Genomic DNA, 22,807 nt, shown 5'->3' with positions numbered 1-22,807 from the left:
AAGTCACTTGGTCGGATGCTACTTTGGATGCCTCCTCCTTGGGTCAGAAGAGCGCAAGAAAGCAGGAGCAAGGGTAGCAGTTAGTGCGATGGTTTCCAGCATCCGCTGTCAAGTGCACACGTTATTCCCGACCCACGTGGAGGCTTTCCTGTGTTGGCACCAAGTGATGAGCACAGGAACTCTTGCGGACGAAGTCACAGACGCCATCTGCCCGCAGGTAGGGTGCTACGTCACCGCCGGCCGCCAGGGGTTCTGGGCTGCGTCTGTTCTTATGTCTGACCATTAGTGAACCTTTAACATTTCTTACGAGTTGAAAGCAAGGAAATGGACATCCCCCCCCACCCCATAACGAAGCACTCGCCCGAAATCGGCCAAGTCTTGAACAACAAGGTTGGCGTTCCCGGGAGAGCGCGATAGGCTGTTCGGGTGTTGGCTGTGAACAAAAGTTCTGGAACATAACTGAGTGGTTCTGATTCGGTGGGATTGTCTGAAAACAAATGACTTCTCTATGTGGCTTCCTCTTAATAACCTTCATAATAAAGAGAAAATCAACCCTCTCCTTGTCTGGCTCTAGGAGTTTGAACGCATTCAGCTCACACGATCGATAAAACCAAATGTCTTCCTGAATATGAACTGGGGAACCGTCGGCGTTGAGGACTGAATGAGAATGCCTCTCCTTTTTGTTCAAACAGCTGATACTCCTGCGATGTTGACAGAGAAAGAAAGAGATCCCGTGTCTGGTTTTCAATATAGATAATCCCTCAATAAATAGATTTCTGTCCGTTTGTCAATCACGGAAATACCAAAAGATGTGTGGAGGAGAGATCTTGGGGGGAAAAAAACTGCCTTTCTGTGGAATCCCCTCGCTCAGTTCGAATCTTGGCCTCCAAGGACCGGGGGAAGCGGTGGCAGGGGTGAGCCCAACCTCTGTGGTCACCACGCGGTGCACCTGCACACGGGATGGAGGGGGGCAGCCATTAGTGGTGCACGTTTGGGACAGTTGGGGTTCTTGCCACCTTGCTGCGGTCCCGCGGGGTGATGTCTCCTACGTATGGTGAAGCCCGTGGTTCAGTCTTCAGTACCATCAACATAGGTACTTGGCAAAAAACAGACACCCAGGTCAATGGGACAGGATAGAGAGCCCAGGAGTGGACTCACACACATATGGCCACTCAGTTCACGACAAAGCATCCAAGAACACGCAACGGGGAGGAGATGGCCTCTTCAGTAGATGGTGCTGGGAGAGCTGGGCAGCCACACGCGGAAGAATGAAACTGGACCGCTGTTGCCCACTGGGCGCAAACCCAAACTCTTGCAGTGGATTAAAGACTCGACGCCAGGTCTTACATTTGTGATGTCTGGGATGGCTCTTGGGGGCGTCATCCTACATGAGAGACAAATACCCTAGGATGTCACTTCTCAGGGAAGCACGGAAAAGCCGAACCCCCAGAAACCGAGTAGAGCGGCGGTCAGCGGAGGCGGCAGGGCGTGGGGAGACGCCAGTCACAGCGCGAGGACTTGCAGCTGTGACAGGAGGCGTTCGGGGACTGTATGTAATAGTGCCGTACGATGCCCCTGAGAAGGGCTCAGGGTGGGTCCGGAAGGTTCTCACTGCAGGAGGGAAACAGAACCTCCGGGACCTGATGGCGGTGTTCGCTGAACCACGGCGGGGGGGGGGGGGGGGGGGGGGGGGGCGAGGGGATTGCGTCGCCATGTGACCGTCCCATCGAGCCGTGCTACGCCGTGAACCGCATGCCTCAGCATGGGCCGCGTCCCCCGAAGCGGGGGTGGGCATACGGACTAACCCTCCCCTTTTCTTCTTCGGGGGGAAACCTGCCCGTGATCCGGAAGTAGAGCCCTGCCCACCTGGGAGAAATGGCCCGACGGTGCTCCAGCCGGAAGCCTGACAGGAGGTGCAGGAGGCGTGACACACCCAGTGTCGACCCTGAGAGTGTTCTGGGGGCGCCGGGTGCCCTCGGCTCTGAGTCATGGGGCTGGGGCGCAGCCGGGGGTCCCATCTATCCAGCTTGTTTCCCACGCTGCTGACGGGGGTCCCCGTGCTGGACAGAATACTAATCCCCGCGGGTCCAGCCACCCAGAGAGGGGATTTACTCTCCTACCGGCCTGTGGGTTGATACCCCCGACCCTGGCCCCACAGCCTCCGCCCCACAGCCTCCCGTTCCCAAATCTCCAACCTTCTTCTCCTGCCTTTTGACCAAGGTGGGTGATGATGACGCCATGACATTAGACACATTTCTGTGCGAGCGACCCGTCGCCTGTCCGGTCTGCGGGTTGGGCCTTTCGAAACGAGCGCAGGGCCAGACCCGCGAGCCAGCTGCTCAGCCCCGTCGCCGCGACGGGTTCATCCATGGACACGCCCTCGGTCCAACGGCAGATGCTCGGACAAGCAGCTCCCAGAGAAGTGTCTGCTGTTGCGAAGCACACGCCACACGGTGAGATGAAAGGCCTGGTGTCCTCCGCGCGCCCGTCGGTAGGACTGGGCAGTCGACCCGGTTGGCCTGGGGAAGGAGTGCGGCCCTCGGAGGCAGGAGCCGGGCGGCCTGCCATCGCCGTGGAAGCCACGCGCACGCCCGTCCTGGCAGCGGGCGCTCCGTGGAGGGAGGCCTCGGCGAGCCTGAGCTCCCCGCTGGCGGTCAGCACCCGCCGGCCAGGGGGTGGCCCGCCCCAGGGAGCTTCGTCGGACGCCGAGCGAGCCCTGCGCACGGGAAGGTTTGCAGCCGACATGTGGCTTGTTGAGGCCAGTGTGTTTCGGGGTGGTCGTTACAGACAGTGGACAGCGGTCCCAGCGTCCCCTGCATGCTCGGACGCGACCCCCAGGCCGTCTGTGTACGTCACAGTGAGCGGAGTCCCCCGGATGTTGGCACTGACTGCACAAGTTGGGGTCAGGATGACGTCGTGCCGCTCTGGTCATCTTCAGCTGAAAGAAATGACTTCTGCTTAGCGCCGTGTCTCTGCTCTGTTCCCGAGGCCTACGTGGCACGTGCTCCCTTGATGTGGCGCCTCTGGCTGCACCTGCCCAGCACTGACCGCGCGCGTCCTCGCCGTGACCTGGTGGTTCTGATTGTGCGTCTCCACTGCGGGTGCCCCAGAGTCACGTCCTGGGTGGGGGCCGGCGTCTCTGGGTACATGGGGCTTCGCCCGCCCTGGGCTCTGGCTCTGCACCCCCCGTAGAGGTTCCTGGAGGACACACGTCGCCTTGTGTTCCTTCTGTGAAGATGGAAGCCCTGCGGCAAAGCTCCAGGCCCGTGTGGGCCTGGACTGCACGCGAGGCTGTTTCCCCCAGGTCCCCAGGCTGCCTCTCCTTCCCCTCAGCCCCGTCGTCGGGACCCTGCCACGTCCCCAACACCGTGCCGTCCGCGAGATGTCTGTGGCCTCCCTGGCCACCTCGCCGACCCCTGCGCTTTCCTGGGACCTGGGCACCGTCTCCCGTGGGGCCAGCCGGATGCCCAGATGGTTTTGCAGGAACCGAGCTTCCCCGCCCTTTGCGGAGTCCGGGGGTGGACGGCGGGCGGCTCCTCAGGCCTGTGTCTGCTTGAGGTACAGGAGGCGCCAGATCCGGAGCATCCCTGATGGTGGAGACCTGCCAGTGGGTCCATGGGCGGAGGTTGGGTAGGACTTGGTGTGGGCGCAGCGGGGCGGCAGGGGCGGCAGGGGCGGCAGGGGCGGCGGGGCGCACGGACCTCGGTGCAGGACGCAGCGGGACCCTTGACCCAGCTGTGAGCGCCCCGGGGCGGGCGTTCAGGACGGACCGTGTTAAAAGGACCTGTATTTTGGGATTGGAAACTATGGGCAACGCTTCGACTGGATTTCCATGGAGCTGGTGACACGCAAACACAGGGCGGCCTCCGGCGGGCGGGCCCTCCGCTTAGGTCAGGACGGCGTCCCTCTTCACCGCCTGGAATCTGAGTTTGGAAGTCAGACAGCGCCTCGGTCCCTGGAGGACACCTATAATTTTTTACAGTTCATTTTTATGCAGAAAGTTTTAATCTGTTCATTTAAAGACACATCGCGATCAATAATCGAGCTCAGGTACTTAAAATTAGAAACCATATCTAAAGGAACATTAGTTCCAGAAGATTTAGATTTTTATGTGCCGCTCTGGTTGGATCCTTGGCGGCGAAGGCGGAGAGCCCTCGGTCTAGGGGCGCAGCGACCCCGCGGGGAGCGGACCAGCGCCCGGGCCCCCCTCCCCTCCCGCGGGTGACATCCCCTCTGCTCTGCGGCCACTGCCCCCCGCTGCTGCGGTTGGGGGGTCCCCCTTCATGCCCGGGGACAGCCCCTCTGTCATGACGCTCCAACGTCACCTGGGCGTCCTGGGAATCGATTTTACGATGACTTCAACTGGTTCCAGAATTTTCCAAAGACCAAGAGGGCTGGGCGAAGGAGGAAACTGCCTCCCCTGGTGGCTATGGTCTCCCGGGGCCGCCACGGTGCACCCCACAACCCGGGAGGCGTGAATCAGTAGCCGTGACTTAGGTCAGGGTCCCGGAGGCCAGCGTGGGAGGTCGGGGTGTGGGCGGGGCTGCAGCCCCAGGGGATGGGTTGGGATGGTGGCAGCAGCCAAGTCAGGACACTGTCCGTGTCTCCGTGGGAAGAGCCCGTACTTTGGGTGTTGTCCGTGCCCTGGTTTGCCGTGTGGGTCCGTGCAGGAGGGAAGGAAACAGGCGAACGCGCCCATCGTCAGAGCGTCTCTTTGGAAGCCTCCGTGCATGGAGTGCAACGTCGCAGGAGCTCGCGGCCTGGAGCCATCGGTGCATGCCCCACGGAAGGTGGCGGCTGTGGCAGGACCCAGGGCAGGTGGCGTCACCCTGACCCAGGCTCAGGGCTGCCACAAGAACTGTCAAGGGCCACACGTGCACGTCACTGTGAAGGGGCCCCCGGCGCCCCGCTCTTAGGAGCAGGAGCCAACGGTACTGGTGCTTGGTGTTCCTGCAGCCCCAGTGTCAGGGGGTGGAGATGGAGACACGGCGGGGGGGGGGGGGGGATGATGGGGGGGGCAGAGACGGGGAGAGGAGGAGGGGAGACAGAGAGACGGGAGACGACGGGTGGGAGGGTGGAGACAGACAGAAAGGCGGGGGACACAATGGGGGGGACAGAGACGGAGATGGAGATATGGGGGAGACGATGGGGAGGGCAGAGACGGAGACACAGGGACCCGACGGGCGGGGTGGACGGGACTGGGCTCCTGCCCGGCCTGCGTGCCCCCGGTGGCCTCGGCCCAGGGTGGGGACCAGGGGCGGGCGTGCACACACACGCGGGGCCGAGTGATGTCGAGGGGACACCCCACACCCGCAGCCCCAGCGCAGCCGCCTGCAGAGCTGAGCGCGTCCCATGGGCCGCCATCGGGGGCCGGGCCTCCCGCAGGAGAGGTCTGGGAAGGGCGCAGGCTGCCACCCACCCACAGCCACCCTGGGCGGCCATGCGCCGTGACGCTTGTGTGTGTGGGACCCACAGACGCGGCTGGTTGCACCGTGCCCTCGCGCGGGGTCCCCAGGGCCCCGGGGGGTGGCTGAGAGCCCCGTGACCCCAGGTGCCCAGAGGTTTTCCCGGAGGAGGAAGTCGCCCTTCCTGCTTCACGGAAGGTGAGAATGCTACAGGGAGCAGGGGGCGCCTGACGCATGGGGGCCAGTCCCTCTGAGGCGGAAACCGGTGCCACAGCTTGTCCCCTGGCCCGGGGCTGCCACAGCCCAGAGGGCGACCGCCCGACTCCCCTGCGCCCCTTGGTGGATCTGAGCCCTCACGGGGCCTGGCCTGCACCTCGCCTGCCCCCGACGGCTCCGTGGCCTCCCAGGGAGAAGGTCAGCACAGGCCTGGGGGGGGCCCGCGAGGGTCTGTGGGCCACAGTCCCGCCTCTCGGGAGCCCACGTGCCGGGGACCCAGGCCTGGAGGGTGCACGTGGCCTGGCCGGCGAAGGGGGCACGTCTGCCATCTGCCTCCGACGGGCCCGCGGGCTGTCCTGACCTCCCAGGCTTCCAGATGAGGGCCGACGGCGGCAGCGCCTGGACCGGCTGTGCCTCTGCTCAGAGGCACATGGCGCGGGGAGGGTGGCCATGAGCGAGGCCGCCGAGAGGCCCTCCTCCCCTGGGCGCCTTCCCTGTCCCTCCCTCCCTCAGGCCCTGCCAGGCCGCGGCCCCCTGGGAGGAGGCGGGCGAGGGGGCTGTTACCTGGCGATCTTGTCGGTGCAGGACATGGTGACGAGCTGCTCACCCAGCAGGACGCCGTCCCACGTCTGCACCGCGCTGGGGCCCCGCACGGGGACTGTCCCTTCCCCAGACTCGATCTTCGTGCGCAGGTGCCCGCGGAGCTTCCTGACGATGTGCTTGCTGCTGTTCACTAGGAGGGAAGAGGCGGCCGTGAGCAGCTGGGACCTGTTTGTGCAGGGACAGGAGCCCCCGCCCCCCGAGGTGGTGTGGAGGAGGGGCAGGTGTGCAGGGACCTCTGGGGGACCCCGGCGCCGTGGGTGGCCTGCCGGCCGTGGAAGCACAGGTAAGTGGCCCAGCGGAGGGGACTTGCCTCTGAGCAGAGGCCGCTGCACAGCTGCGCCCAGCGCCACCTCGAGACCCGGCCATGACGGCTCCATACGGGCCCGGCACCGAGCGTCCAGGGCTCTGTGGTCACCCGGCCTCCGGCCTGGCTCCTTGGCTGTGCGCACAGCGGCACGGCCGGCGGCCAGGGAGCATGGCTGCATTCCAAACGCTTTGCGCGTGGACGCTGAGGTCGGAGGTCCGTGGATGCACCCCTCAGCCGTGCTTGGTCCCCGGACCGTGGGGCGGTGGGGGGCTCGGGCCTGAGGCCTGTGGTCTGCAGACCCCGGCTAGATTTCATCCTGGCCCAACTGTTTTCTAGCTCCGTGACCTCGGCAAGGTTACTGGTGACGGCCAGACGCGGCTCTTGCGCCCTGACTTGGGCCGCGGCCGTGCCTGCCCCCTGCGCTGCAGGGATGGGTGAGGTAGGCCGTGCACGGTGCAGCAGGGCATCCGCTACCACCCTGGGGAGCTACGAATCGTTCCCTGGGGGCCCCTCGAGCCTTGGTCCCATACCCTCCCACTCTCCTTCCCAGAGCCCCGTCACAGGCGCACGCACGTGCACACACACTGCCCACCCCACGGTTACTTGGAGAATGAGCATGAGCAAGGCCGAGACAGTCAACTTTTTTTTTTGTATATTTCTTTACTGGAGTTCGATTTGCCCACATAGTGTAACACACAGTGCTCATGCCGTCAAGTGCCCCCTTCCGTGCCCGTCACCTCTTATCATCTCTTAAAAGTTCTGCTCGTTACGTCTGGCACATGTCGCATATGGAAACGGCCAACTGCTGTGCGTGCGAATGATACAGAAAACAGCACGTGAGCCCCGTGCTCCCGCGCACGTGGTGATGTGGATGGATGCTGAGGGGACTCTCTTTAAAAGTTTCTATGTAAGTTTTGAAGTCGTGGAAATAGGGTTTCTGCCCTATTTATCCTTACCGAAGGCAGCAAGTAATAACGCGTGGGTTTACAGGTGCACCTCCTTTTACAGATCTCGAAATAACTGCTGGTATATTTTCTCATTGTTTCTGGGAACTTTAGTTCTTGTACTACGTTTCCATAGTGACGGACGTCCATGTCATAGGGAGAAAGACGCTGTACTCCTCGCAGAAAGTGAATTTAAAAGGGCTCAGGTTGCTTTTTGGTCGTCAGCAACCAGGTGCTTGGCGGGATCCAATCTTGACCGGTCCGTGAGTCGTCCACAGAAGGAAGAACCAAGAGGAGAGACTGAGCCCGGGTAGGCATAGCCAAAGATGCGCCACGGTGGTGATGGTGAGAGAGCCAATCCCTGCAGCTTTAGGTGGCACCAGGAATCAGATGATGATGATGATGGCCATGAGGAGACCAGGGTGCCCATAAGGAGAAAGATGATGGTGATGATGGTGAGGATGGTGAGGATGATGGCAGTGATGCTGGTGGTCATGATGGTGGTGGTGGTGATGGTGATGTTCATGTTGATGAAGATGATGGTAGTGATGGTGATGGTGATGATGATGGTCACCAGGAGACCAGAGGGACCATAAGGAGAAAGATGATGGTGCTGGTGGTGATGCTGGTGGTGGTGATGATGATGTCAGTGATGCTGGTGGTCATGATGGTGGTGGTAGTGATGATGGTGATGACGATGCTGGTAGTGATCATCATAGATAACGGTGTTGGAGGTGGTGGTGATGGTGAAGGTTATGGGGATGATGGTGGCAATGATGATAAATTGAAATATAAAGTAGTTCCTATGACTCAAAACCCCTTGACCAAAACTTTGCTTGGACCTGACTACCCTGTGCGTGTGGGGCCTTACTGGCCCCGTCAGCTTCCCGGGTCAGGCAGACTGAGAGCAGAGGACCAGTACGCCTCAGTTTCCAGTTGGTTGCAGCGTCAGGGACTGGGAGTTCTCCACGGGGATTTTCTCAGGGAGCATGGTACTTCCTTCCGCCTCTTTGTAATAATTATGGCGTCCTTGTCACTCTCCGGGTGCTTCAAATACTGTGTCATTTTTCAGACCTGGGAGGTTGCCTGTCACCATGCAAGGCTTCTCTGGGTTCCCACCCACTGCTTCTGCACAAGTAACTTTCCAGCAAGTAGACTTTACAGGCGGTTAATGCCGTGACGGCAGGGAGTCCTGGCCTGAATAGCAGCCGGTGGGCAGGAGTTCACGCAGTTTTCGGGTGGATTGATTTTGCCTGAAGGGCCAGGTGCATGAGGCGCTCCTGAAAACTGTTTATTTTGGGGGGGCGCTACGTCTCAGGCTGCTTTCGGACGAGTGTCATCAGTCCCGGGACAGGGGGCTGCGTTGGGAGCCTTGGGGGTCTCGTGGAGCCTGCTTCCTGTGGCTCTTCCTCGCCTGGCTGGGGGGTGGGGGGAGCTGACGTTGGCACTGGAGGCAGAACAGGCCCCGGTCCAGCCAGGGGCTGCAGGGGACCGAATCTCCCCGAGCTGCAGCGGCCCTGGCGGTGGGGTGCGGCGTGCGTATGAGCCCTCCCAAATCCACAGAACGTTCTCGTCCGCTGTTGGTATTCCAAGTCCGCGGACTCCTTCTTGTGGGCTTGGTCACCCTGAAACCTTTGGAGACGGATGACGAGATGACGTACGGGTGGTCCTGTGCTTTACGGGGTCGTTCAGGTGAGTATTGTATTTCTAGGACAGAACCAGGAGGAGATGGAGACCGACGGCCAGGGAGGGCGTCCACTGAGGGAACGCGGCGTGTCTGAGGAGCGGTGCGTGGCGGCCGCCGCGCTGCAGGGAGGAGGAGAGCCGGAAACGGGAGACAAAGGTCTAGGAAGGGCAGACGATGCGTCTAAGTGCCACATTACTTAGTTTCCAAGCCATCTCTGAGTGGTATGTGCGTCCCAGAAGGTACGGCTGCGGCGCCATCTGCGGTGACACTGCGGCAGTGTCTGTAGCCCCCGTCACGTGTGTCTTGGGGGGGCAGCGGCGAGCACAGGGGGGCCCCTGGATGGCCCTGCCCCCGCGCACGGACCTTCTCAGCCACGGCCTGTGACTCAGTAGATGGACCTGAAGACGGGGCTTCCAGGAGGCAGCTGTAGATCTGTGACGGGCTGGCTGTGGCCTGACCGCTCGAACGTCCCTAACGTAGGACCAGTGGGTTGGCTCAGCACATGCTCGTGGGATACGACGTAATCCGCCCTTTCCCGTGGGTTTTGGGGGAAGACGGAGGGGAGGATCTGCGCACGCCGTTAAACCTTGGCTAACGGCAGCGAGAACTGAATTTCCCAGGGTAGTTAGAGATGCCCATGGACGTGGCGTGTGCGTTGGGATGTGGGGGTCGGAGGGAGGGCGGTGCCCCGGGTCTTGTCAGGGCTCCTTGCACGGGGCCCCCTCGGAGTGGTGGGGCCAGCCCCATCTGCCCGGAGCCCCAGGACGCGGCATCATCCCCCGTCTGGTCCCCCGGGGTGAGCGGAGTCACTCCCGTCGCGCAGGCCGGGCCCCGCAGGAGCTGTACACCTGCCCGGGCGGCCCGGCCCTGTGTGCAGGGAGACACACCCGGTCTGTGCGGGGACTGCGCGGGGGTCAGTCCCGTAGCTGGACATGTGTGGATGCTCAGGACGGCTGTGCCAGTTCCCCACTGCACCCAGTGACCGGAATCCTGGGCGGAGCAGGGCAGCGGGCAGCTGCGTGTGCGGACGCCCCCGGTGGCCCTGGATGAGCCAGGCTGCACATAAGCCCAGGAGCGCTGGCCTGCCGGCAGGGAGCCCCCCAAGCACCTCACACCCGGGGCTTCGAGTTCAGTCGTACAGACTCCGGGAGGAAGGATTACAGTCAGCGTGGACAAATCTTTTTGAGGAAACAAGTGAAACTGGGGAATTTAGACTTTTTTGAGCCACCGGGGGTCGGGGGGATGCGACATCACCAGCCACAAATAAACCTCCCTACGTGTGTTTCGGCCACTGTGCTCCTGCCGGGGGTTTCCTGGGGTGTCAGCATCTTGGTGGGACCAGATCCCTCATCATGCACATGCTCGGTATCACTGCCCACGTCAGACAGTTGGCCTGGTGCTGCTGCTGGGATGGGCCTGCGTGTGTGCATGCGTGTGCACGTGTGTCTGTGTGTGTGCACACGTGTGATGCACATGCATGTACAGTACGTGTTGTGTGCACATACCTGGAACAGGCCTGTGCATGTGTGCATGTGTGTGTGCACGGGTGAGGTGTGCATGTGTCCACACGTGTGGCATGCATGTGTGCATGCGTGTGCACACATGTGGTGTGCGTGTGTGCACCCATGTGATGTGCATGTGTGCACGTGTGTGCATGTGTGTGGTGTGCATGCATGTGCAGTACATGTCGTATGTACCTGGGCTTCTGGGACGGGTCTGCGAGTGTGGTGGTGCGAGCACAGTCTGTGCCGCTTGCACACGTCGCACCAGGGATGAGTCCGTGCCCTGTGGAGCAGCTGCACCTCCTGGAGGTGCGGACGTCATGGAACCACACACGGAGGCGGCCTGTGTCCCGACTCTGGAACCGTCATCCTCCGTTGGGTGGATGCCGTGGGACACGCCCCTGAGAAGCCCCCAGAGGGCAGCTGCTGCCCAGCGCCCAGCGGAGCTTGTCACCCCAAGGCCACACCTGCCACCGGCGTAGTTACATGTGAGCTGACGCGGCCGGCGCTTCTCTCCGCCAAGTTGCCCACAACGGCGAGGGACGCCGCCTAGACTGCTTGTGCCCCGAGCCGCTCCCCCCTTCTCCCGCCCTGTCCCCTGTCTCCTGGGGCGTGGGCCGCCCACCGGGTGACGTGGACGGGAGCGCCTGCCCTCCGTGCCTGGGACCCCGACCCCGGGCCTCGGGGAGGACCGTCCCGCACGGCACAGGCCATGCACGGTCAGCACGGCCGGGCTGTCGTGGGCGCAGCGGGTGGGGCTGTGCTTACGGTCCGCCGTGATCTCGTAGGGCGAGTGCAGCCTGGCGTCTCCGCAGGGGGACGTGCTCACGTACAGGTGGAACAGCACGTTGTCTCTCAGCCGGTAGCCGCCGTCCTTGGACCGCTCGAATATCGAGTGCTCCGAGTCCTCGCGCCGCTTGCTAGGGTCACAGAGAGGCCTGGTCACCCGCCGTGAGCCAAGCGGGAGGGCGCCCACCGGCCGACGCCATGGCTCCCCAGCTGTCCCGCGTGCCCTCTGCGTGGTGCCTCCCGCCGCGGGGCCGCATCTGCAACAGGCGGAGGCTCGCGGGACGCAGACCCCGTCTTGGGCTCAGGTGTCACCGAGCCAGCTCCCTGGCAGGAGCGGCCCTCCTGCTCGTGGGGGGGGCTCGGCCCCCGGCCCCGCAGGGCCCCTTCCCCCCGCAGCTGCTGGGAGTCTGCCCACAGGCCTCCCCCACCCTCCTGGGCCTGCTGTGGGTGCCGGCGGCTCACAGGGGGAGTGAGGAGCCCTGCCCGCAGGTCAGGACTGGGGACGCTTCTGGCAGAGACGCCGGCAGCGGTCAAGTCACCATGGCCGGATCGTGCGGGCACCAGCACTGGCGCATCGGGTTCCCACAAGCACCTCAATTCTGCACATTTAGTGTGTCATGCAGAGTGAGGCCAGTGCTGGTGACGGCCACCCCGGCCTCGGGGCCCCTTCCTCGTGACCCCCTCAAACACACGCGTTGCAAGGAGGCAAGAAACAGACCTTCAGGGCCACTGGGGTCACAGTCCTGGGGGACACATTCTGGGAAGTGGAATCCATTCGGAACTGTGGGGCGCAGGGAGACTTGGGCCCGGTCTGGGTGTCACCAGGGCTGGGAGCTGCTGGCCTGTGGCCTGGCTGGTGGTGACCAAGCCCGTGGACGAGGCCCTGGGACGAGGCCCCGGGAGGAGACCCCAGGACGAAGCCCCAGGACGAGCCCCCAGGACGAGGTCCCTGGGAGGAGACCCCAGGATGAGCCCCTGGGACGAGGTCCCCGGACTAGGTTGTGGCACGAGGCCCCAGATGAGCCTCGGGATGAGGCCCGGGGAAGCGCGGGGATTCTCAGAAGTGGCACCGACAGGTGCATAGAGGCTCTCAGCTCGCCCGCCGCCCGCGGCTGAAAGGGCCGGAAAGGATGGCCCGTAAGGCCGGGGCGCAGGGTCAGCCTCAGGCCGAGGCGCTGTCCCCTCCCGCGGCCAGGAACTTGGGGTCCGCGCCTATCTCCCGGGGACAGTGGGCTTTTCTTTTGGGGCTTCTTTCGTTCCTTCTTTTGAAAACGTAGGGTGGTTGTGGGATGACCGAGCAGAGGCTGGTGGTGGGAGGGGTGGGGTGTGGGGGCCCCTGGAGAGGGGGCCCGGGAGTAGCTGGAGCAGCTCGGCAGCCGCGGGGGTGCATGTCGCACGGGCCGCCCCCCTCTCCCTCCCCCAAGGAGCCGTGTCCTCGGCTGGACGGCAGCTGGAGGCGACCTCCTTCCAGGGCCTGCGAGCTCGTGTCCCCCAAGCAGTTGTGGGGTCCTGGCCCAGGGCGACGGGGTTAGCAGGCAGGGAGCCCCAGGAGCTGCACGGCAGGGCGGCAGGTGCCGGGGCCGGGGGGGAGGTGCTGGGAGGGCCCTGGGGCTCCGCGTGGCCGCAGGCGGCCCTCACCTCAGGTGCAGCTCCAGCTGCGCGTACATGAAGTGCACCAGCGCCCGCCTGGCCACGATCTCTGCGTGGCAGTCGTTCACCACCAGCCCCTGGTCGTTGAGGTACTCGCCGCTGATGCACTTGGTCCCCGATGACAGGACGACCACCTGCGCCTGCCTGACATCCAGGCCTGGGGGACAGAGAGACCGTCAGCCCACGTGTGGGGGCCGGGCCTGCGCCCCTGCCTGCCCCCGGAGCCTCCCCCCGCGGCAGGAGCCCCCCACCTGGAGCCTCGCGGGCACTGTCGGCAGTGTCGCCAGGTGTGGGGGGTGCAGGCCCAGAGCACCCCGTGGCCTGGGCACCCGGGAAGCTCCTCCGCCCCCGCGGACCCACGGGTGCCCTGAGTGACCGCAGGCTGGTTCTCGGAGGGACACGGACTGTTGGCCCCTCCCCACGTCTGTGCAGACAGTGCCCAGCCTGCCCCCCAACATCCATGCGCGAGCAACACCGGAGGCAGAGAGACCTGGCGGCCCCCGGGGTCAGGCCGCAGGTGTGGGGCGCTGAGCTGTGGGCAGCAGCCCCCCATCCTGCCGCCGCCTCCCCTCATGGGGCGGGGAATCGCGTCCTCATAGACTCCGGTGAGCACAGGCCCCGGCCCCCCCAGGTGCCACCCAGGACACAAGAGAGACCCCGCGCACACTCAGCCACGGGCAGCGGGCCTGCTCCGCCCCAGCACGCGGGGACGGGGGGACAGGGGGACGGGGGATGAGGGATGGGGGGACAGGGGGACAGAGGATGGGGGAGAGGGGGGACAGGGGGACGGGGGCCACGGGGATGGGGGATGGGGGATGGGGGAACGGGGAGGATGGGGGGATGGGGGACAGGGGATGGGGGGCTAGAGGGGACAGGGGGCCGCAGGGACAGGGTGACGGGGCCATGGGAAATGGAATGGGGGGGTTAGGGGGGACAGGGTGCCGTGGGGATGGGTGATGGGGGGATGGGGGACAGGGGGACGGGGGGGCATAGGGATGGGGGATGGGGGCTGCGGGGGATGGGGGATGCGGGGATGGGGGGACCGGGAGACGGGGGACGGGGATGGGGGCACGGGGGGATGGGGGGATGGGGGATGGGGGACAGGGGAGAGGGGGGACAGGGGGACGGGGGCCACGGGAATGGGGGATGGGGGATGGGGGAACAGGGAGGATGGGGGGATGGGGGACAGGGGATAGGGGGACGGGGGGATGGGAGGCCAGGGGGGCGGGGGACGGGGGGCTAGAGGGGACAGGGGGCTGCAGGGACAGGGTGACAGGGGGCCTCGGGGAATGGAACGGTGGGGACAGGGTGCTGTGGGGATGGGTGATGGGGGGATGGGGGATAGGGGCTGCAGGGCCAGGGGGCCAGAGGATGGGGGATGCGGGAAAGGGGGAATGGGGGGACGGGGGGATGGGCCCACGGGGACAGGGGGTTGTGGGGGGGCCTGTGGAGATGGGGGCGGAGCTGAGCAGTCGGGTGCTGAATTGCTGGCTCTACCGCGGCTCTCTCCCCCCCTGAAGCTGGTGCCCGTCTCTGCCTGGGGGTGCGAGGCCCAGGGCCTGCAGGATGCGCGGACGACAGGGTCACAGGCGCGGCCTGGGCCTGGGGCAGCCACAGGGGGGGACCTGCAGCACTGCTGGCCCAGGGGCAACCCTCGAAGACGTGCACCTCCGACGGGACAGGGCCCGGAGAGTCCTCCCACCCCTGCCCTGACCTCATCGCATTTTGGGGGCACCGTCTACACTGCGGACTCCGCTTCCCGGAACTTGAGGCCAGTGTGCAACATCGCGCTTCCCAGACCCGTGAAAATGTGTGAGTCTCTGGGTTCGGCGCCAGGGCTTCGTGCTTTTCCTGAGGAGCCTGGGCCGGGTGGGAGGGAAGGAGCCGGCGATCCTGCCCCCCCACCCCGTACTCGCGTGGGGGCCTGAGGGAGCCCTGCGGGGCCACCTCCCCCAGTCCCCGCAGCCCTGCCGAGCCCCGGGCAGCCGGCTTCGGTGCCTGTGGGCCTGGGCCGTGAGCCTCCAGAGCGGCGCGTCATTGTTCGGAGTGCTCTCTTTACATATGTACGAGCAGAGTTCTGAGGTCAGACCCACTATGGTTTTTGGACCGTCTCTGCGCCCCGGTTCCCAGCCACTGACCCGGCAGAGGCCCCGCGGCCTGTACGCCCCCCTCCACCCCCCGCACTTCCTTTCCCGCCCCGGGATCCTCGCTGAGCCCGGAGCCGAAAGCAAGCCGAACAGAAGAACCACTGGGAAGGAACGGCAGGCTGCACGGGGCCACCGGCGCTGGGGAGACCCTGGCAGGCCCCGGCCGAGCGCTGTCCACTGCGAGGATGACAACGATGCCTTGGCAGCCGGCTCCTGCCCGCGTCTGGGCCTGGACGCGAGGCCCTGAGTTCGGGTCCTGCCGCTGTTCCCGGCACCTCGTCCAGGAAGCAGAGTCCAGCCCAAGGACCTCAGTGACCTTCCGCGTCTCAGTGTCGGAGGAAGCGGTGCCTGTTCCTGCTCCGCGTTCTGCAGGTGCGGGGACTTGGAGTCGTGGAAGGTGACACTCACAGTTGTCTTCTCGGCTCTCGGACCTTCGCCGTCGGGGGCACGCGCAGGCCAGCCCAGCAGCACGGAGCTCTGCGGGGACGCTCCCCGCTCCTCCCGTGTGCCGCCGGCCGCTGCACAAACACTCACGGCTGTGCCTTCACCCTCCAAAGCCCCCGGGCACCCCGGAGTCCACCGCGCCCCACAGTCTCCCCCTGTGGGGCAGCCCCTGTGAGACGCACAGTGGACGTGGGACCCGGTGCGGACTCCGGTCCTGGGACATGGCTGAGGGACGGCAGGAGGGACGTGGCAGAAGGCACAGTGTGCTGACGTCGGTGGAACGGGTGGAAACTCGGCGAGCGACCTGCCCCCGAAGCTCCGGGCCCACTTCTTTGGGAGAATCCTTCCCACCGTGATGCGGCAGCCGCGGCCAAGGCCGTTTAGAGGGTTCTGGAGCCCGCGGAGACCAGGAGACCTCAAATCCTTTTCATCCTGGGATGCCTGTTTGTCATCTATTCAGGGACAGACGCCGCAGAGTCTCAGTGAAATACCAGCTGCCACGCGTGGGGGCGAAGGAGCAGTACAGTACTCGCCACAGGGGCCTGTGCTGGAGGTGCAGCAATGGCTTATAGTCAGTTAAAACGCAATACAAAAATATGACAATTATGGGCACTGAGGAGGCACCTGACAAAATCCTACAAGGACTTTGATAAAAACTCGAAAAACAAAATAGAGGGATTTTTCCAATGTGATGTTACATACACACACCACACAGGGGTGTACACACAGGCACACACGTGTGATATGTGCAGAGAGGTGTGCACACAGAGATAGGTGTGTGCACACGACAGGTGTGCTCATGTGGACATAGGTGTACACACACAATAGGTGTGCACACGGAAACAGGTGTACACATGACAGGTATGCACACATGTGGACATAGGTGTGCACACACAACAGGTGCACACACAGAGACAGGTGTGCGCACTGTGGACATAGGTGCGCGCACACCCCCCTCCCTCCTGCGGCCGCTCGCTGGGGCGGCCCTAGAGGCTGTGTGTGGCTCGGGGACGCGGCAAGGATGCCTGCGCCACTCCGTCCCTCGGCGCTCCCCGGAGCCGTTAGCCAACTGACTCAACAAGAGAAGGAAGGTGCAGCCAGAGCAATGGGGACAGAGAAGTCGTGGTGTCGCTGCACGGCGCCACGATTGTGGGTGTGGAAATCTCCAGAGAGCCCAGCCGGGAGACTGTGGACATCGTTGGAGAGTCCGTGAAGTCACAGGGCACGAGCGAGTGTACAGAACTCAGTAGCTCTCGCGTGTACACACGGCCGCTGGCGGGAAACTGGGAGGGACAAACGGCTCCGCTGAGCGCAGCCAAGAGGAACAGGAGTGAGTTTCACAGGACATGACCAAGACGAAAAATGAAGAAAACAGTGACTCCCCGCAGAAGACACCAAAAAACCTGAACCGATGGATGGTGCCCTCCTTGGACGGGAAGGTTCGGCGTCCGGGGTCCCCCCAATCTAACGTGATTGTTAAGGTTAACGGGATTCCCGCCGGGGCGGCACTGGGGCTTTGTCCTTGACAAAACCTGGTTTAAAGGTTTTTGAACAAGTAACCTTTGCGTTACTTGTTTTTGAACCAGGCGCGCTGATCTTAGTGGTGACCCGGGAAGTGCTGGGGAGAAGCAGCAGTGGGACACACCCTAGGAGACACCCGGCAGGTTCCAAGGGCTTGGGAGTCTCCTCATGCTGCGCTTCCACCCGAAGTCATAGACGAGCTTAGAGCTTAGTGCCGGTGAAGGTGGTGACGCCTCGGAGCTGCGGGTGGGGACACTGGAGACCGTCCCAGGGGGCTGTCGCGTCCCTGAAGGGCCGTCTGGCCACAGCCACCTCCTTCCTCACGTGCAGCGGCTGCGTCCGGGTGGAGCAACACGCAAGATGGGCTGCACGCGGTGTTTCCAGCGGCTCTGCTCACAATGACCCCAACTTGGAAGCGTGTCCTCAAGCAGGTGACAGATAAAGATCTGCGGTCCGTCCACACGGTGCGAAGCGACCTGAGCCATCCCCTGTGGAGAGACGCGGGAAGCCAGGGCGCCTATCACCCAGGGCACCAGCCAGCAAGTGGGATGGCACCTGCGGGCGCCCTGGGGAAGCAGAGCGCTGGGCGGGGGAGGTGAGCGGGTCTGGGCGGCGCCGGGTCACCCGCGGCCTCACACGCCTGTCCGCGCCCACGGAGCACGCCGCACCAAAAACGGAAGCCGCGCACTTGGCTGATGGAAGAGAGGACAGGATGCGAAGGTGCTGGAGGGCACGTGCGGGTAACCGTGCGGGTCTGGAGGGTGGAGGCCTTGCTGATGACGAGCTCTCCGCGCAGCACAGGCCCTCAGCCCCGCTGGGCCAAGTCCCGCCCAGCCGACAACAGCGCCTGTCGGGGCAGCAAGAGATCAATAAGAGGGCAGGGCTGCAGGGAGCCCGCGGCCAAGCCACGATGCGATGTGGCTTCCCAGGTAAGAGCTCGCGGAGGGGAGTGTCCCCATGGGTGACGGGAAGGCCCCGGGGGGGTGTCCCCGTGGATGTCGGGAAGGCCCCGAGGGCAGGGCCCAGAGACCCGAGAAAGGGCTCCGACGGGTAGGACAGTGTCACTGGGGCCAAGGGATCCCTGGAGGTCAGTGCACCGCAGTCCTGCGTGTGTTGGGTCGGGGAGGCCCTGGAACTTCATCGGGCACAGAAGGAGGGGCTCTGGGAGGCTCTGGCCGCGAGGGGGGGGGGGCGGGCCCCTGGGGGGGGAGGAGCTGCCCCGGGGTGCCCCCCCTCCGGCCCTCCACATGCGTGAGCGGGGCTGCAAGCCGGGTGGGCCCCACCAGTGGCCGCAGCGTCCCGGTGGGGCGTGGTGGCCGCACAGCGCGGGTGGAAAGATTCCCAGGGCGCAGCATCGCACGTAAGCTGCAAGGTGCCGAGAAAGGTGCGCCGCGACCTAGGCTTCCTGCAGGAAACGGCCGAGGACGCCCGCAGGTGTGCCAGTGCAGGTCCTCGCACTTTGCCCAAGGAGCCCCGGGGGCCGGGGTCGGGGGCTGGGGTCAGGGCCAGGGGGGAGACCTGGGGGGACCTGGGGGCCTGCACCATCCGGGCTGCTAGAGCTCGTCCGCTGTGTCGTGTGAAAGATGGGGACAAAACGAGGGCTCCCAAGGGTTTGGGGCGGCAGGAAGGAGCTGCAACGTGCAAGGGGCCAGTGCGAGTGTCCCGAGTGCTGGGACCCGAGCTGTCGGTGCTGCAGCCGGGCTCTTCTCTGCCCGTTGCTAGGATTACAGCACAGCCCCGGGGCTGCTGTCGCAAGTGCAGGAACCCCGTGGCCCCTGAAGCCCCTCGCAGCTGGGGTCCCGCGGGCCTGCTGCCCCAGGGCGGACGGTGCAGCATCACCTGGCTTGGCAGCAGCCCCAGGGAGCCAGGAGGGCGGGCACCCTGCTCCCAGGCCTGCCCGGGGCCCAGTGGGCGGGGGGCTTGGACTTGGGGGCGCTAGGGATGAACGACTCGGCTTTTTCAATGCTGCGCTGGTTTCTTAAGTGGCTGTCCACGCGCAGCCCGGTGGCTCCTGAGAGGCCGCTGCCCCAGGGAACACACGAGGGTCGGGTGATGGGTCTGTGGTGCCAGGACTGAGCTGCCCCCAGACCTGGGGGCCGCCGCTGAGGCTGGGCTTCGTGTGGGGAGGAGACGCCGGGTCGGCTTCTGGCACTGACGGGGGACAGCGAGGGGCCACCCCCAGCTCCACGTGTGTCCCTCCAGTCGGCCTCTGCGGTCAAGTCTGCAGGGTGCCTCCTCCTTCCTGCCCTGCAAGGGCCCCGGGGTGCGACTGAGGCAGGAGGAGGGGAATTAGGAGCTGAGACCCTCAGGCCCAATGCGGACCACAGGGATTTGTGCTTAGGAGCCTGCCCATCGTCTAGTCTTTCCTGCCGTTGGATGTCGGATGTTGGATGCGTTCCTACTCGGTCAGCTTGGATGCACGCTCCCACGGAGTCCCGGGTGGGTGAGGTACAGGTGAGGAGATGAAAGGTGACCTGGTGCAGCGCAGCCCCCTTGGGGGCTCCGCACCGTCCCATGGACCAGTTATCTCCTGTGGCCGGTCGGACAGGGACATAGACCGTGAACACACTCGAAAGTCTGAGAGCTTGCAGGCCGTCAGCTTCCCCAGCTGGCCGTGCGCTCGGTGTTATCGGGCGTCCAGAGCTGCACGTTACAGCCCCGCCACCCGGGGCGGGGTGGGCATCGGAGGTAACGGGGGCTCCTGGGAACATGGGACGCGCAAGGATCTTCCAGAAATCTCCTTTCCTCCTCCCTTCTCGCTGCCCTGCGCTCACGATCAGCACGTAGGGAGGAGGGTCTCCCTCTCCTCCTGACACCAGCAAGGCCTGTGTCACGTTCCCATTGGAAAAAGACTGTGGTTGAAGAGACTGGAACAAAGTGGGGTTCGCTTTATGGCCTTGAGGTAAAAGGTGGTGTTTGGCTTTCATGCCCCGGTGAACTCTTGGGCAGTTGGACGCTGGGTTACGATGTGATGGTGAGAAAGCAGGAGCACCTGGACAGCGTGGACGGGGCTCGGGATTTGGGGGGTGCAGTGGACGTGCCATCCTCCTCTCCGATTCCCGCGTTTCCTGGTGCACCTGCTGGCCCAGAGGGGGCTGGCCCGGGTGGGGCTGCTGGCCCTTGTGTGCCTGTGGGCTGAGCCCCTTATCTCTAGACGGGCCACGTCAGGAGTGAAACAGAGCCTGTGTTTGTCCGCGGTTTAGACCTGCCCCTCGCCGTGCGGGGCGTCGGCCCCCGCCATTGTCAACCTCCCCAAATGCGGGGACCTTCCTCCGCCCCACAGGGCTCTGCGCCTCGCTGCGAGGGGCTTCCGGGACCAGTCTCTGAAGTCCTGCCGACCGCTCACTCGCGTGTCCCCCCCCATGCAAGGCCCTGCCCACGGCCTCAACCCGCCTTCCCCACGGCCTCCTGGGCGGGAACGGAGACATCCACTTCTGTTTCTTTGATCAAAGTCATTGCCGTCACTCAAGGGAGAGAGTGGGGAGAAAGGGGTTTGGGAGCCTGGGGAGCAAGCTTGCGGCAAGCGCCTGCGAGAGTCCCCTGCCGAGATGCTGGGACCCAGCAGGTGTGCCGGGGGGGGGGGGCCGCCCCCCCCCCCCCCCCCCCCCCCGCTGGCGCCCTGGCAGACTCCTCATCCCGCAGAGCGCGGTGCCCAGCACGAGAGCAGATCTGGTCGCCCGTGTGCTCACGTTGGTTCAGTGCAAGAAGCTCTGAAACGGCAGAGCACACATGCCGTGTCGTTCAGTGGGACTTTGGGATCCTCCCTGGACGACGGGCCAGTGCCCTCTGCCCTCAAGTGTCTGCCACCGTGCACGGAGCTCTCCTGGGCTGCTCTCCCACCATCCCACCTAGGGGCTGTGTCCTCCCCACCCAGCCCTCGAGAGATGCGCCGGGCGGTCACCCGTGCCAGGCGTTGTGGGGTGATGAGCGCGGCCCGTCAGCTTAAACCGGAAGGGTCTTGTCAGAGCTACAGCACCTGGATGTGCTGTGCAGGCTGGGCTCGCAGGGAGGCTGGAACACGAACCTCCAAAAGCACGCACCAGGGACATCTTTTTGCTGGTTACTCACTTAATAAGCCCAGAAGTCAATAATTTTGCAGGCGAAGATCTTGCATCACAGCACCACGCCTCGGGCATGCGTGTAGGGGCCCCGCAGCGGGCGGGCGGGGGATGCTGCAGAGCCTGTGGCCACCCGTGACCCCACCCGCCTCCCCGCGGCCCGGGGAAAGGCACCCGTCCCCTTCATCTCCTTGTCGGTGTTTCTTAAAAGCCGTAATTAAGATTCCTGCCTCTCCCACTTCCCAGGGTTGCAGCAATTAACTTGATTAGCGTATTGGAGAGTGCTATCAACAGTGTGCATTTGCATATCAAATGAAAATCATCATTATTAATAGTCCTTCAAGACCCACTTCCCAGGAAACACCAGGATTTCTTAACAAAGAAGACAGAGCCATTGCTCGGCAACTTGGCTAAACCACGTCCAGGTTTCCCGATTAGGAGGGCAGAGCGAGTGATACGGTGCTTCCCCTCCCATGGGATCCACAGGCGGGAAGGATTCCGGGGGCCGTGGGGGGACGGGGTGAAACCCCAGCACCGTGTGGAGGAGCTGCCCCGAGGGAGCAGCCGCCCACAGGTGGGCTCGGAGAAGGTGGGCGCGGAGCCAGCAGGCACCTGGGGGGCCTCACCAGGTGACCTTTGGCGCTGGCCCCGGCCACCCAGGTCAGGAGGCTCGTGCTCAGAGGAGCCCCTGCCTTCCGCGGGGGAAAGAGACACAGTTTCAGGGGAAACTGGAGCCTTGTTCTCACAGGTGTGACTATTCAGACACAAGCCACGAGCAGAATAACAGAGAAAGACTGACAATAAACAGAGCGGGTCAGATCACAGGGAGCAGAGTCTGAGGACAGAGAAGGCTCGGGCATCAGCTGGCGAGTGTCTCCGGGGCCCTGTGAGGAGCGTCACATCTGTAGAACAAGAGGAAGGACGTCTTGAGTGATACAGGGACTGGCGGAGACTAGGACGCAGCATGCAGCGGGGTCGAGGAGCGGTCAGGGAAGTGCTCGGGGCCTCCAAGCACACAGGGTGGACGGCGCCTGGAAACCTAAGAGACCGAGGATCCGGTCGGAATACGGAAAATTCGACCAAGAAAAGGGGGGAAAAGGAAGCAATTCATCAAAGAAATTAGAGGAAGTACAGGAATCGACAGCTTCAGTAAATCAGGGCAGGTGCGTGGCTCGCGCCTATTCACATTCTTGGGAAATGACCAAACATGCAGTTTACAGGAAGGGCCGCCGCCCCGCGGGCAGGGACGCCAGCCGGTGTCTCCAGGTAGACGTGCCGTGTAGGAGACGATAGCAACATCCCCTTCAAAGACGCGGGGGAGATCGCGGTGGCGCAGGATCGTCCCCAAGCCGAGCTGCTCCGGTGGCCGAGAGCGGGCGGGCGCGGCACGTGAGTGAGTGCGCCAGGTTTCTGCCCCCACGTGATTCGCAGGGAGTTTTGACGGGTGTTTGTTGGGGCTGGAGAAGGGAGAAGAGCGAGGTGAGGCTGGTGCCAGGGCGGCGGGGGCTGGGGAGGGCATGGGGTGCGTCACCCA

General features: G+C 64.1%; 1 protein-coding gene across 1 annotated transcript in view; it reads right to left on the bottom strand.

Moving 5' to 3' along the window:
- ADARB2 (adenosine deaminase RNA specific B2 (inactive)) overlaps positions 1 to 22,807 on the bottom strand; it is a 333,884-nt gene that overhangs the window by 10,491 nt on the left and 300,586 nt on the right. Inside the window, exons 5-7 of the mRNA XM_038530219.1 lie at positions 13,092 to 13,260; positions 11,433 to 11,584; positions 6,186 to 6,354 (exon numbers count right to left, since the gene is read on the bottom strand). Of these exons, the coding sequence (XP_038386147.1) occupies positions 6,186 to 6,354; positions 11,433 to 11,584; positions 13,092 to 13,260 (490 nt within the window). The remainder of the gene's footprint in view (positions 1 to 6,185; positions 6,355 to 11,432; positions 11,585 to 13,091; positions 13,261 to 22,807) is intronic.

The sequence above is a fragment of the Canis lupus genome, chromosome 2 (genome assembly GCF_011100685.1).
Source record: "Canis lupus familiaris isolate Mischka breed German Shepherd chromosome 2, alternate assembly UU_Cfam_GSD_1.0, whole genome shotgun sequence".
NCBI classification, from domain to species: Eukaryota; Metazoa; Chordata; class Mammalia; order Carnivora; family Canidae; genus Canis; species Canis lupus.
This window is presented reverse-complemented; position numbering and strand designations above follow the sequence as displayed.